We start from the raw sequence: 14206 nt of genomic DNA, 5'->3' as shown, positions 1-14206 counted from the left end.
GCATAGCAAGGATTGTGAGGCTGGCGCAGGACCAGGCAGTGTTTCATTCTGTTGTATAGGGTCACTGTGAGTTGGAGCTGACTCGACGGTGCCTAGTAACAACAACAATAATATATTTATATATAAAATAAAGCACAGAGGAGACACAGCTATGGATATTTCAACATTACCAAACACCTTGGGGGATTGTGTTACTGGATTTGAGGGCTTAGGATCATCTTATTCTCATGGGGCAGCTTGGTCAGCTGGCATAGCGTTACTCACAAAGATAATGTTCTACATCTTAGTTTGGTGAGCAGTATCTGGGGTCTTAAAAGCTGGTGAGAAACCATCTAAAATACAACTGTTGATCTCTATGCATCTAGAGCAAAAGAGAAAGAAGGAAACCAAAGACTCAAAGAAGAGACTAGTCTACAGGACTAGTCTGTGTGATCCACAACCTCACCTTGAGACCAGAAGGACTCCATGGTGCCCGCCTACCACTACTGACCACTCTGACCCAGGACACAATAGATGGTCTCAGATAGAGTGGGAGAAAAATACAGAGCAAAACTCAGATTCCTAAAAAACAAATCTGGACTTCATGTGCTGGAAGGGACTAGAGGAAACCCCAAGACTATTGCCTTAAAATATCTTTTGAACTTGGAACTCAAACCACTACTGGTGGTCCCCTATCAGCCAAAAGACAGAGTGACTCATAAAATAAATAATATCACCTGTGAGTACTGTCTGTGCTTCTCTAAATAGTCATCTAAGTGGGACCTCAAACCAAATCAAATTCACTGCCATTGAGTCAATTCTGACTCATAGCAACTGCCATAGGGTTTCCAATCTTTATGGAAGCAGATTCTCTCAGCTGTCTTCCATGACTGATGGGCTTGAACGCACAGCGTTTTGGTTAGCACTGAATGCTTTAACCACTGCACCACCAGAACAACTTAAATGAGACCTAAAGGTCAACAGTTACTAGAGACCAAAGCTGAGAAGGAGGACAAGGAAGCTAAATTAATGAAAACAGAACAACCAGATGGAAATAACAAAAATCTTGACCCATTGTGAAAAGTGTAACCAATGTCTTTGAACAGTATGTATAGAAATTGTTAAATGAAAACCTAATTTGCTATAAAAATTTTCTCCAAAAACATAATAAAATATTAAACACACACGCACACAGCAGGCCCTATCTTAATTGACTGAGCTATTTAACTTTATGGAATTTGGACAACAGTTAGCATCATTTTGGGCTATGTAAAGGAGAAGAGTCACAGGTTGATGTAAATGGTTAATGTGCTCAGCTGTAACCAAAAGGCTGGAGGTTCGAGTCCACCCAGAGATGCTTCTGAAGAAAGGCCTAGTGATCCACTTCTGAAAAATGGGCCATTGAAAAGAAACCACACGGAGCACAGTTCTACTCTGACACGTGAAGTTCCCTTGAGTTGCAATCCACTCAACAACAGTTAGAAGTAGTAGAATAAATACCTTTGGAGTTTTACATGTCAGTAGCAGGTTGTTAACCAAATTTAAAATATGAGTGCATATTTGAATTTAAAAATTTACTTCTGATAAAGTGGTTAGAGATTTAGCCAGCGGTGGACAGTTAGAAGAAAACTTTGTCCGAATAAATTAATCTGGTATTTCATAACCCAGGGATTTAAAGTTTTCCATTTTAAGAAAGCATTTGAATATTGTACAATCTCCTTACTCTGATAATTCTAAATACTGTACAGTTCACACCCCTCACAAGACAATAAGCATGTGGGTCACTGGCGAGACAGTGTGGCAATGTTTTCCTTGTAATGTAAGTCTTGCCAAAGCAGTGAGCAGCATTATGACACCGTGTTTTGTCATAGCTGGCTCTCTTAACAGAACAGTGCCAGTTCAGGCCAGGGCCTTTCAGTGTTTATTCCTGCCTCTCCCAGATATATTTGGAAACTGATGTCTTGATTCATTGGTGTATTCACATGTTTTATTACTGTAAGTCTTTTTCTTTTAACGGATTGCTTAGTTGCAAGAAATAGACAAAATATCAGTGTGTGAATCACAGCAAATCCTTATTCCATGCTGCTATGGGTGAAACTCTGGGAGATTCTCTCGTTGACCCAGAGGGCAGTTCCTTCACTGGTACACTGTCTGCAAGCACTTCACAAGGTAAAGTCTATTCTAGAAAGGGCTGTTTGGGGTACTCTGGGCATTAAATAAGGTTGAAATTGCTGGTAGAGCATCAAACTGTGGAAAAGTTATTTCTCCAATTATATTTATTCTAATACTATCATGTATGAACTCCAGTACTTTAAGGCTTAGCTTTCTGCTCTAGTGTTCGTTCACTGATAAAGCATAGTGAAAACCTTTGGAAAAAAAAACCCTGATACATATTTTTTTCTGTGCCTGGTGTTCTCACTTCCTGAATTGTAGGCATTGAGATGTATTTATATCCCAAACTCATCCTATTTATTTTTATTTCCTGAGTTTGCGTACATCTCCCAAAAAATAGTTAAAAGGATTTTTGAAATAGTTGAAGGATCACTTTTTCCTCCTTTGTCTTTTAGGTCAGATAGCTCTCAGAGCAATTTTTATCCCTCTTCCAGCACTTTTATACCTCTTTAAAACACTCTCAGTACTTTTCTCTTCCACATTGAAATCTAGGTATCTGTGTGTACATTTTATCTTGCCATAGCATTGCAAGTTCTCAGAGTATAGGGACCAAGTTATATTGTTCCTCATGTTTCTTAGGATACCTAGCATAGTGCCTACTCAAGTATAGAAGAATAGACCGTGGGGACCTTGAAGAATATCTCTCCTAAGCATCTCATTTCACTCTTGGTTCCTAAAAGATTAAATGTTTATTGCATGCTAAATAAATTTCTAACTATTATTCTACTCGGATATGAAAGATTCAAATAGATACTTCATTTTATTTTTCAGCACTTTTCTTGGCCGTTGTCAAATGTATGTTCTTCATTTCTACAGCTCCTTCTACTGGAGTTTCTTAGCACAGCTTCCTATGTTTTGTATTATTTTGTATTTATTCCTTCATTTATATTTTATTTTTTCTCTTCTCATAGAGCCCATGTAACAGTATAGATTGTGTTACATAGTATGATTCATGTTTTACAGTATAAAAGCTCAGGTGTTAAAATTAAGTCACTTAATTGTTTAAATGGATGCCTCTATTTTAAGCTTAATCTTTCTGAAAGCCTAGAATTTTGACATAGTAATCACAGATTTTAAAACCATCAAGTTTTTTAAAAAGTTTAAGAAAAGATGTTTCCTGAAATAATGTTTCATTTTATTATAATCGTTTGACTTGGTGTATATTTCTATTATCAGAACCTCTTAAATAGGGTTTTATTTTCATGATATTGAATAAATGATTGTATTCTCTTTTTTTGCAAGTCATAAAAGTTATTGTTATTTCTCTTTAGTTATTAATTTAGCCTGCATTAGGGCAAAATATCCTAGCTATTCCATGAAATAATTCTTGAATCAAAATGCAATCATTTTCTCTGAAAAGAATATGTCTAGAATGTAATGCAGCAAATCCTTTAGGTTAGCTGAGGGCAAGTCCTGTTTTGTAAGGATCCTTATGTGATTCATGTTAGTTTTCATTCTGTGCTAATCTCTTCTTTTTAATGCCTTGAGTTTTCCCTGTTTATTCCCTGTCAAAAGAAGAACATAGTACTTTTCTTCTTCTTTTTTAAATACATTATTGTGATAAAATATATAACAAAACATTCGCCATTTTAATAATTTTAAGTGTGTAATTCAGACATTAATTACATTCACTGTGTTGTACGTCATCATCACTATCTAATTACAAAAGTTTTTTTAATCACCTCAAAGAGAAATTCAGTGTCCCTTAAGCAGTAACTTCCCGTTCTCTCTTCCCCTCCCTCGCCCCTGGTAACCACTAATCTACTTTTGTCTCTATGCATTTGCCTATTATTTTGGCAAATATTTGTCTTATATTTCATGTAAGTGGGGTCATACTTGCCCTTTTGTGAGTAACTTATTTCTCTCAGCATAATGTTTTCAGAGTTCATCCATGCCATTACATGTATCAGGACTTACTTCTTCTATATGGCTGAATAATACTACATTGTATGCATGTACCATATCTCTGTTGATGGACACTTGGGGGGTGGTTTCAACCTTTTGCCTGTTGTGAATAGTGCCACAGTGAACATTCTGGGTTGTAGTGCTTTTTTTCTTAACTAACAGGGTATATACTTAAATTTTTAGCAATCACAACACATATTTTGTGCCAGTGACTTAGCCCTTGATCTCATTGTCTTAATGGTCTCTGATTACATCTTATTCATGCGTGTTGTTTTCTGTTAAAAATATGATTTCCTAAAGGCCAAAGACCTGTGATAGTTACTTCTGTTGTATTTTATGGGTAACCAGTAAATACTGATGGATTGACAATGTCAGTGCCACCTCTTGCCAAAACAGATAGACTTGAAAATAAATGAGGACTGTGATCATCATTAGCTGTCTAGAGCCAGCAAAGGTGAAACACTCACCCAAAACTCTGGAGAAATTGGGTATTTGGCCTAGGTACAGTAACTGGTTTAGATTTCCACCTTCCTCGTCATAGACAAAGTGGAGTTGGAGGTTGTTGCAAGCAGCTGGATATTGCTGTAGAAGAAAAAGAGGCTTTTATTGTGAGTGATTGAGCTATTCAGCTATATTAGACATAATATAAAATTGGCATACAGTAAAATCTCCACTATAATGACCACTGTATCCAAAGAGGACCCCCAGACTTTTTACTGAGCCTGATTACTACTGTGAACTCGTTATCTTAGTCCCCTCTTGGTTTCATCATGACCTTCTCAAGCAACCCTAAATAACCCCATACTGACTCTAAAACCATTTCCACTAGTGAAAATTGGCAAGACCAAAGAAAAGCTTCTACAAACTCAAGCTGAATATGCCTTTTGCTTTTGGTGCCAGACTCGGTCCTGTGTGAATTTGATAATTTGAAGTTGTTGCACCAGAGCACTGACTGGTGATGACACACTTGTCCTTTAGAGCTGATTGAGCAATGGAAATATGCCTTAGAGACATGATAAATGCTGCAATAGAAGAGCCTTCAGAATGAGAGTCTCTCCTGAGATAGGAGTGAATGAGGGATTGTGTGCCATTTTTATTGGGGGATACTTCAACTGAGTCTCCGTGACTCCAGCTGCTCTGTCCTGGGAAACATTTACATGATTGACCAAAGTTTCCACTTTTCCAGAAGATGGAGATAATTAGGGACACGAAGGTTAGGCAGTCTACTTCCGCAGTGATACCACCTCGGAAACCCAAGGAGCGGTCGCTATGAGTCAGATCCGATTTGAAGGCAATGTGTTTGATTTGGTTAGTGTCAAGGAATAGAAGTACCTACCTCTCTGGCAACAAACTTGTCTTGTGAATTTGAACAAGTCACTTATCCTCTCTGGCCCTTGGTTCCCACATACATGAGCAGAAGATACAGGGTTATTGTAGGCATTAAATAAAACATTATTTGCAAAAGCACTTTTTAAACACTAAAGCCCTTTGTAGAGGTTATTATTTAGGCTTTGTAGTATTAATGACTTGTGGATTGAACAGAAGGCTCTGATATAATACCCTGAAATTGAAGCTTTTTAAGGAATTTGAAAAAGCAAAAACTGCAGAATTCTTTATACACTTAAAACAAAAAAGCAGTTACCATCAGGTCATTTCCAACTCATGGCTGTGACTCTGGTGTGTCAGAGAAGAAATGTGCTCCAGAGGGGTTTTAATGGCTGATTGTTGAAAGTAGGTCACCAGGCATTTCTTTTAGGGCACCTCTGAGTGAGCTCGCACCTCTAACCTTTTGGTTGGCAGCCACTGTGGGTAAACTTCATTTATTTATTTAAAGTAGACGACATTATTTGAGTGAAATGAAGCCTCTGCATGACCTCATGCAAAATTTCAATAAGGAAACAATCAAACTTGGAGAAAGCAGTTTTGTGTCCTTTTTTTTTTTTTAATGGTAGAAGTACTTCCAGCTTTCATTCACATTTGTCTGTGGAGACTGAATTTCCAAAGACTGAAGTTATTCTTTAGACCTAAATGAGAGTGATGATTATGTTTTCTTCTCAGAGACATTGGAAAACTGTCTTAGATAATAATGCTTTCTCTATTCCTCGGAAGGAAGATTGGGCAATCTACTTCCATAGTGATACTGCCTCAGAAACCCAAGGAGCGGTCGCTATGAGTCGGGTCCAACTTGATGGCACATAACAACAACATATATGAAGGAGAGGAAATACAGAAAAGACTTAGGTTATTGACACAACTCTGACTTTTGCAAGTTCACATGTAGTAATAATTGGGGTTTTTCTCAGAATTTTTACCATTGTTTATGTTAATTTTCTTTTTAGTGTAGCACTAGTTTTATCATTTATTTCTAACTTAACTGTTTTAAGTCTCTTTTCTGATCACCAAAACTTACTAGATATGGTACATTGCTAGGCTCTCAGTCTCTTCACTATGCTCCACAAAACTCATATTTCTCATGTACTTTCCCTAAAAATTATAAATTACAGGAAACACCCAAAACAAATGTTATTTATATTAAATGCTTACAAGAAAGCATGGTGTCCATTTTTAAAAAATCTTATTTTCCTCTAGGATCCATAGGAAATATAACTCACCTTGAAAGGTACCTGACAGCAACTCGATGACAGTGTTTTTTTAAAAAATAAATAGAAGTGTAGGACATGGGCCACTAAATTAAAATCACTTTTATATCTGTGATAGAGATTGTCGTAAATTAGTATTTTTGTCAGCATTCTCACTTATAACTGTAATATGATAACCCTAGAGAGGTTCTAAAACCACCATAGCTCTTTGTAAAGTGGGTATTTTGGGGGGGTCAGAGGAAATCTGAGAAAAGTAAATTTCTTCACTGAATTTCATCAACAGAAGTGATACAAAGTTTCTGTTGTTTTCCTTGCCTTTAGACAACTTAAATTGGGTATTCTGGAGGCTGCCCAGTGTCCATCCAATAACGTGTAAATTTGTGAAAATATTTGTCATTGAGAATGGATTGGACTCCTTTGAGTGGAGCCATTTCTCTAAACCTCCACCAGATTACCTTTTTTTGTGATGCAGTTTTTGCACCTGTAACCAATTTAGAGGCACACAAACATGGAACTGATAGCAACTGCAATCCAACTCTTACAAGCTCAGAATTAAGATCACGTGGCTGTTTGAGTACACAGTTTTTTAGACCCATGTAATTTTTATTTGAGGGAGCAAGGGATTGCCAGCAGAAGATTGAGGTTCCCACAAGTGGTAAATGACACTTGTGGTTTACATCATAGGGTAGATAAAAAACAGTCACCTGCCGATTACGTACATGGGAATCATCTCTCATTACCTTAAGCCAGGATTCCTGTACTGCCTTTTAGCTGACCTAAATTGGAAACTGACACCCAATCCAAACTGTCCGAAAAGGCTGTCTTTCTTATCAGTCTTCTAATATTGATTGAGTGCCTGCAGTATTTAAGAGAACACTGGGAAAGCTGAACGTCTTTCCCTGGCTTTCAGACCTCTTTATAACCTGGCTGCACTTTATGAATTTCACCTTATTTCCTGCCACACCCTGAATTGCTCAACCAGTTCTAATCAGAGTAACCTCATTGCTCCAAGAAGCCATACTCACACTTTCCTTCAAGCCCCTTCTGTCCTAGAATGCCTTCCCTAATTCTTCCACCCTTTCAAATCCTGCCTATCATTCAAGAACAGGTGCAAGTGATCTCTCTTCCATGAAGCATTCCCTGACTACATTACTGTTAATTGCTCTCCATCTCCACTACACTGGAAATATGTTCTGACTGTAACTCTTCTCACTCCTCCACTGCCACTACCTGGTCACACACCATCTGTTACCTAGATTCTCCTCACTGGTTTTCCTGCTTCTACCCTGACCTCCCAACAGCCCAGTCCTAAGGGATTGTTAGAGGAATCATGTTCAATGTAAGTCATGTCTGTCCTCTGCTCAAAACCCTGTGGGACTCTGAGACTGTGGCTCTGGCTTAGCCTTCAGTCCTGAAACTGGACTCACTTCTGTGGATTGGCTCTCAGCCCAACAGTAGAGATACCTACAAGCAGAACACTTACCCCAGGGAGATACACCCGCTAGATCAGTCAACCATGAGACATCAGAAGGGCACCATTCACATAGAGGGAAAGCTGGACAGACAGAAATACATAGATAAAAAGGGCACAGGGAAAGGGTAGTCACAGGGAGGAAAGGAGGAGACCTTTTTACGGTTGGGGATAGTAATGGGGACGTGAGACCAAATGTGCATGAACTGTTCAGAATAAACAGAATGAATCTGCTTTGTAATTTTGCACCCAGATTACAATAAATAATTTGGAAAACAAACAAACTGTGATGGCTTCCCCTTTCACTTATAACAAAAGCTCAAATCTGCCTTCTTTCTTCCCCCTCAGTGAATTCTCTGACCTCTTCTCCTCACCTATCTCCCCTTCACTCACTTTATTTCTTGCTCTTCATCCAACAATCATGACACACTTGAGGTCATCATGAACTGAATTGACTTGAGAGTGGCTGGTTTCTTTTGTTGTTTTGTTTGTTTACCGTATCATATAATTTACGTATGTCTGTTTTTTGTCCATTTCATCCTACTAGAAGACTGTACCATGAAGTAAGAGATCTTTGTCTGTCTTGCTCACTTACTGATATATACTAAATACCTAGAATAGTGCTTGGATCCAACTCATAGCGACCCCTCCTTAGGTTCTCAGGCAGTATCATTACGGAAGTAGATTGCCAGATCTTCCTTCCAAGGAGTGGCTGGTGGGTTTAAACTGCCAGCCTTCTGGTTAGCAGTCAGATGCCTTAGGCACTATGCCACCACAGCTCCCTAGTAAATAGTAGTGCTTATGAAACCATTAAGGAGCCCTGCTGGCACAGTGGTTGAGGTCAATGATTTGAACTCACCAGCCACTCAGCAGGAGAAAGGTGAGGCAGTGTGCTTCCATAAAGATTACAGCCTTGGAAACCCTGTGAGGAAGCTCCCTCTCCTGTAGGAACACTATGTGTTGGAATCAACTTGACAGCAACAGGTTTTATTAAACCATTACTTCAGTTGAATTGATTCTAGTCTATGGCAACCCCGTGTGTGTCAGAGTAGAACTATGCTCCATGGAATTTTTTTTTTTTTACTGTGATTTGGGTGAAAGTTTACAGAATAAATTGGCTTTCCATTCAACAATCCATACACGTTTTGTGGCATGGACTGCAATCCCCACAATATAGCAGCAGTCTTCTTACTTCTTTTCGATATTTGCCTTTTCCTTTTGTCCTTCTTTCCTACCACTTCCTGCATCCTGAGCATTATTTCTGGGCAAACGCTGCCCTTTTGATTTTATATGGTTAATGTTCTAAGGAATGTATACTGTATAGTCCTGTCTATTGTTTGGCTGAAAGTTGAGCCACAGAAGTGAGTTCAGTTCTAGGCTTGAAGGGGCATAAGAGTCACAATCTCAAGGGTTCCACCAGTCTCCATCAGACCAGTAAGCCTGGTCTTTTTCATTAGTTTCAGTTTTGTTTCACATTTTTCTCCTACTTTGTCCAGGACCTCCTGTTGTGATCCCTTTCAGAGGCTCCCTGGAATTGTCAATGGCTGCTTTTCCAAACTAGTTCACTAGGCCTTTCTTACAAGGCACTATGGCTAGACTCAAACCACCAACCATTTAGCAGAGCACATTAACCATTTGCACCACCCAGGGACTTCTCCTCACTAATACTTATTAAATGAAAGAATATAGTGCTATAATATCTGTTATGGTTTGAATTGTTTCCCTAAAAAAATGTGTTGTAAATCTTAACCCCTGTGTTTCTAGTTATAATCCCATTGTGAGTAGGTTGTTTTGTTATGTTAATGAGACAGGATTAATATGAAGTGTGTCTTTAATCAGTCTTTTTTGAGATATAAAAACAGATTAATAAGCACACAAGCATGAGAAGCAGAGATGAGGGAAGAGAGATGCCAAGCCACATGGAGATCTCCCAAGAGCAGACGCTCAAAGACACAAAGACCCTCCTCTAGAGCCAACAGAGAGAAAGGCTTCTCCTAGAGCTGATGTTCTGATTCAAACTTCTAGTCTCCCAAGCTATGAGAGAATAAATTTCTATTTGTTGAAGTCACCTATTTATAGTATTTCTGTTATAGCAGCACTAGATGGTAGCGTAGTGCCTAAGGCACTTGACTGCTAACCAGAAGGCTGACGTTTCAAACCCACCAGCCACTCCTCAGAAGGAAGGTTGGGCAATCTACTTCCATAGTGATACTGCCTCAGCAACCCAAGGAGGGGTCGCTATGAGTCGGGTCTGACTCGATGGCACATAACAACAACAACAAGGACAAGACTTATGTTTTATTCTTATTCTTTATTCCACAAACGTCTAGAACATAATAGGTATCCGAGCTGATTTCCTCAGGTCTGTCAGTGCTGGTGAGGTCATGGACTGCAATGTGCCTAGTAAGTACAAACAGAGGTTTAGGGTATGCTGAATATTATCCTAAAACCAGTACTCATAACAAACCAACAAACTACAGATAGCACAAAGCAGATACAAATCTCTTTGAACTATGTGTAATTTAGAGTTGCTTGCACTATTATGACATTGATTGATTTGAATATTCAGTTTGTGAATTATGCAAATCCCTGCCTTCTTGGTAAATTACCCAAGTTTTTTATATTTCTGGTATTCATTTGAAGCTCCAACAGACTTACTTGCTAGCCCTGCTTAAAAAAAAAGCCTATCAGCTGATTACATAACTAATATCCAATATACACAGCATTTAGTTCAGTACCTGATATGTTATAGGTGCCTAGGAGTTCTGGTGGCATAGTGCCTAAGGCATTTGACTGCTAACTAGAAGGCTGGTGGTTCAAACCCACCAGCCACTCCTCGGAAGGAAGGTTGGGCAATCTACTTCTGTAGTGATATCGCCTTGCAAACCCAAGGAGGGGTCTCTATGAGTCACGTCCAACTCGACAGCACTGAGTTTTTGAGTTTTAATGGATGTTGATTCTGTCTTCTTCTTGCCTTTAAAATGGAAGTTATCACTTTGAGATAATACAGATTTTCATTATCCATGCTATCAAAAGTTTTTGTCACCATAGTTAATTAGGTTGAAGTTATTGCTTACTGTCATGTTAATCTTTTCCTTATTATTTTTCAGAATAGATATTGTCTGATAAATCCAAAACCCACTGCCATGGAGTCGATTCTGACTCATAGCTACCCTATAGGACAGAGTAGAACAGCCCTATAGGGTTTCCAAGGCTGTAAATCTTTAAGGAAGCTGACTGCGTCATCTTTCTGCCACAGACTGGCTGGTGGTAGGTTCGAACTACTGACCTTTTGGTTAGCAGCCAAATTCTTCAACCCCTGTATCATCAAAGTTCCTTATCTGATAGATAAAACAACCCAAAACCCACTGCAATCCAGTCGATTCCAACTCCTAGCGACCATATGGAACAGAGTAGAACTGCAAGGTTGTAAATCCTTATGGAACCAGACTGCCTCATGTTTCTCCCTTGGGGCAACAGTGGGTTCAAACCACTGACCTTTTGGTTAGCAGCCCAGTGCCTTAACCACAGCATCACCAGAGCTCCTGAAGGATACACGTTATTAATTATAGTTCCAGAAGAAAGAAACCAAGGTTCATTTACTTTTTTTGGCAAACAACCATTGGCAAAACTCAGGAAACAAGAGTCTTAATACCCTCCCCATGTTCCAGACATGTGAGCACTGTGGCTCCCCTTACTTCTTTTGATCAAGTCACTTCTTTAGGGAAAAGTACAATGTTCATTATTCTTATTATTTCACTTTGCATTAGTAATTAAATATTGTTAATTTAAGATAATTGGATATTATCTTACCCTTTATCTAAAACCCTGCCTTTAAAATTATAGACTTATTATATAGAATGTCTGATTAAAATATCCTAGTAAAAGCCAAAGTATGAGTTTGACCTAGATGTGGTCACATTTCCACAGAAAAGGAAAAAAAATAAAACTCTTTATGTAACTTTATATGCTACCATCTTTATATGCTGCCATCACACTTGTAACCACCACTGCATAAGACACAGTTGACTCAGTAGAAACCAATTCCGTTTTCAAGTGTACATCTTATTTTTGATAATATATGTAGTTATTTATTATTCTTAAGCAATCACAGGTAACAGAGGGAGCATACTGGAGAATAGGAATATAAGTACCTTTTCCTTGGAATATCTGTACTAAGAGCAATGCAAATCCTATTCATCCCACTAAACCAAAAACCAAACCAAACTCACTGCCGTTGAGTCGGATTCAAATCATAGCGACCCCTCCTTGGATTTCCGAGGTGATATCTCTACAGAAGTAGATTGCCCAGTCTTCCTTCGAAGGAGTGGCTAATGGGTTTGAACTGCTAGCCTTCTGGTTAGCAGTCAAATGCCCTAGGCACTACTCCACCAGAGCTATTCATCCCACTGGGACCATGTAATTCAAACCCATCTCTCCCAGGAAGCTATCCCTGATTATTTTAGAATACACTAGTCTCTTTCTCCTTTATTTTTCTAGAGCACTTATTGTCTCTGTGTCTAGGTTAGTCTCTATACTTCCTTCTGCTCTTAAACATCTTCCACCTTTGCAAGCTTCTGAAAATCAAAAAGTACATTGTAATATATTTCCTGTGATGCCAGAAAAATGCCTTGCATATAGAATTAGGTAATCTGTTATATTGATTTGAACTGTTTGTGGTTATATATTACCAACCAAACATGTATTATGCTTAAACATGGTGAAAAAGAAACATACCAAAGAAAAGTAAAACAAGGAAAGGTTTGGGGAAGAGAAACCCTGTAATAAAATATAATGATAACTCTTCCAAGAAGCAAGGTTTATAAATTAGGCTGTTGATACAAAAAGAGTTAAATAATTAGCGTGCAACTGGTATCTTGGACTTTATTTCATTTCAGTGAAATATTTCAAAAGGCAACTAACCCAAGCATATTAACTTTCCAAATACAGGACTCCTGATGTAGGCTTTAGTATTCAGAATAAAATCTCCTGCATTGTTTCAAAATATAGTGTCCTAGAAGGAACACAGATACTTGTATACCAGTGTTCATTGCGATGTTCATAATAGCCAAAAAGTGGAAGAAACCTAAATGTCTGTCGAGATGAATGGATAAATAAAATATGAGACATAACAATGGAATCTTACTCTGCCATAAAGAGAAATGAAATCCTGATAATATGCCACAACATAGATGAATCTTCAAAATATCATGCTGAATAAAGTGAATCAATTACAAAAGAACAAATACTATATAGTCTTACTTATATGAAATGGGCAATTGTTTAGAGACCAATATTTATTCATACCAAACCAAAACACAAACGCACTACCATCAAGGCAGTTCTGACTCATAGCAACCCCCATTGGGTTTCTGAGGCAGTACATTTTTACGAAAGTAGATTGCCCAGTCTTCTATCCACAGAGTGACTGGTGGGTTGAACTGCCAACCTTCTGGTTAGCAGTCAAATGCCTTACTCATTGCATCAGCAGAGCTCTTTATGTTTGTTTGTAGTTATCAGGAATAGGAGGGAAGGGAAAAGGAGATCCTTAGTTGAGGGGGCCTTGAATTTCTGTTAGTAGTGACAGGATAATGTGGAAAGGATAGTGGTGATGGTTGTACAATATGATGAATATAAGCAATGCCACTGAATTGGAGATGCAAAATTGTTGAATTTGCAGATATTTTGTTATTTATATGTGTGTGTGTGTATTTACATATATATCACAATAAAACAATTGAAAAATATTCAGTGTCCTTGTAAAGCAGAATAGATCTTACATACAACTCAAACATATCAATTCTATAGCAAAAGCATAACTTTTTTTTCTTTTTTTGTAATTGTGATTTGGGTGAAGATTTACAGAGCCAATTCACTTTCCATACAGGAGTTTACCTATACTTTGTCTCATGACATTGACCACAGTTTACCACAATGCAACAGCTCCCTTCCCACTTCCTCCTCATAGTTACCCCTTCCCAGTATCCATCCCTCCAGGGACTCCTGCCCCCTGAGCTGTCTCCCTGTGCATAGGCAGCCCTTCTTTCTCAATGATTGTTCTCTCCAAGGAGTGTATCTA

The 14206-nt window shown here is 38.4% G+C and overlaps 1 protein-coding gene across 1 annotated transcript in view; it reads left to right on the top strand.

Moving 5' to 3' along the window:
- The first annotated feature begins 2066 nt into the window (after nucleotides 1–2066).
- PPARG (peroxisome proliferator activated receptor gamma) overlaps nucleotides 2067–14206 on the top strand; it is a 95044-nt gene continuing 82904 nt past the window's right edge. Inside the window, exon 1 of the mRNA XM_007954111.2 lies at nucleotides 2067–2148. Within this exon, the coding sequence (XP_007952302.1) occupies nucleotides 2067–2148 (82 nt within the window). The remainder of the gene's footprint in view (nucleotides 2149–14206) is intronic.

The sequence above is a fragment of the Orycteropus afer genome, unplaced genomic scaffold (assembly GCF_000298275.1).
Source record: "Orycteropus afer afer isolate SDZICR_OR568_19922 unplaced genomic scaffold, OryAfe1.0 scaffold00432, whole genome shotgun sequence".
Lineage (NCBI taxonomy): Eukaryota > Metazoa > Chordata > Mammalia > Tubulidentata > Orycteropodidae > Orycteropus > Orycteropus afer.
The sequence above is the reverse complement of the archived record's forward strand: the minus strand, read 5'-3'. Positions and strand labels throughout refer to the sequence as shown.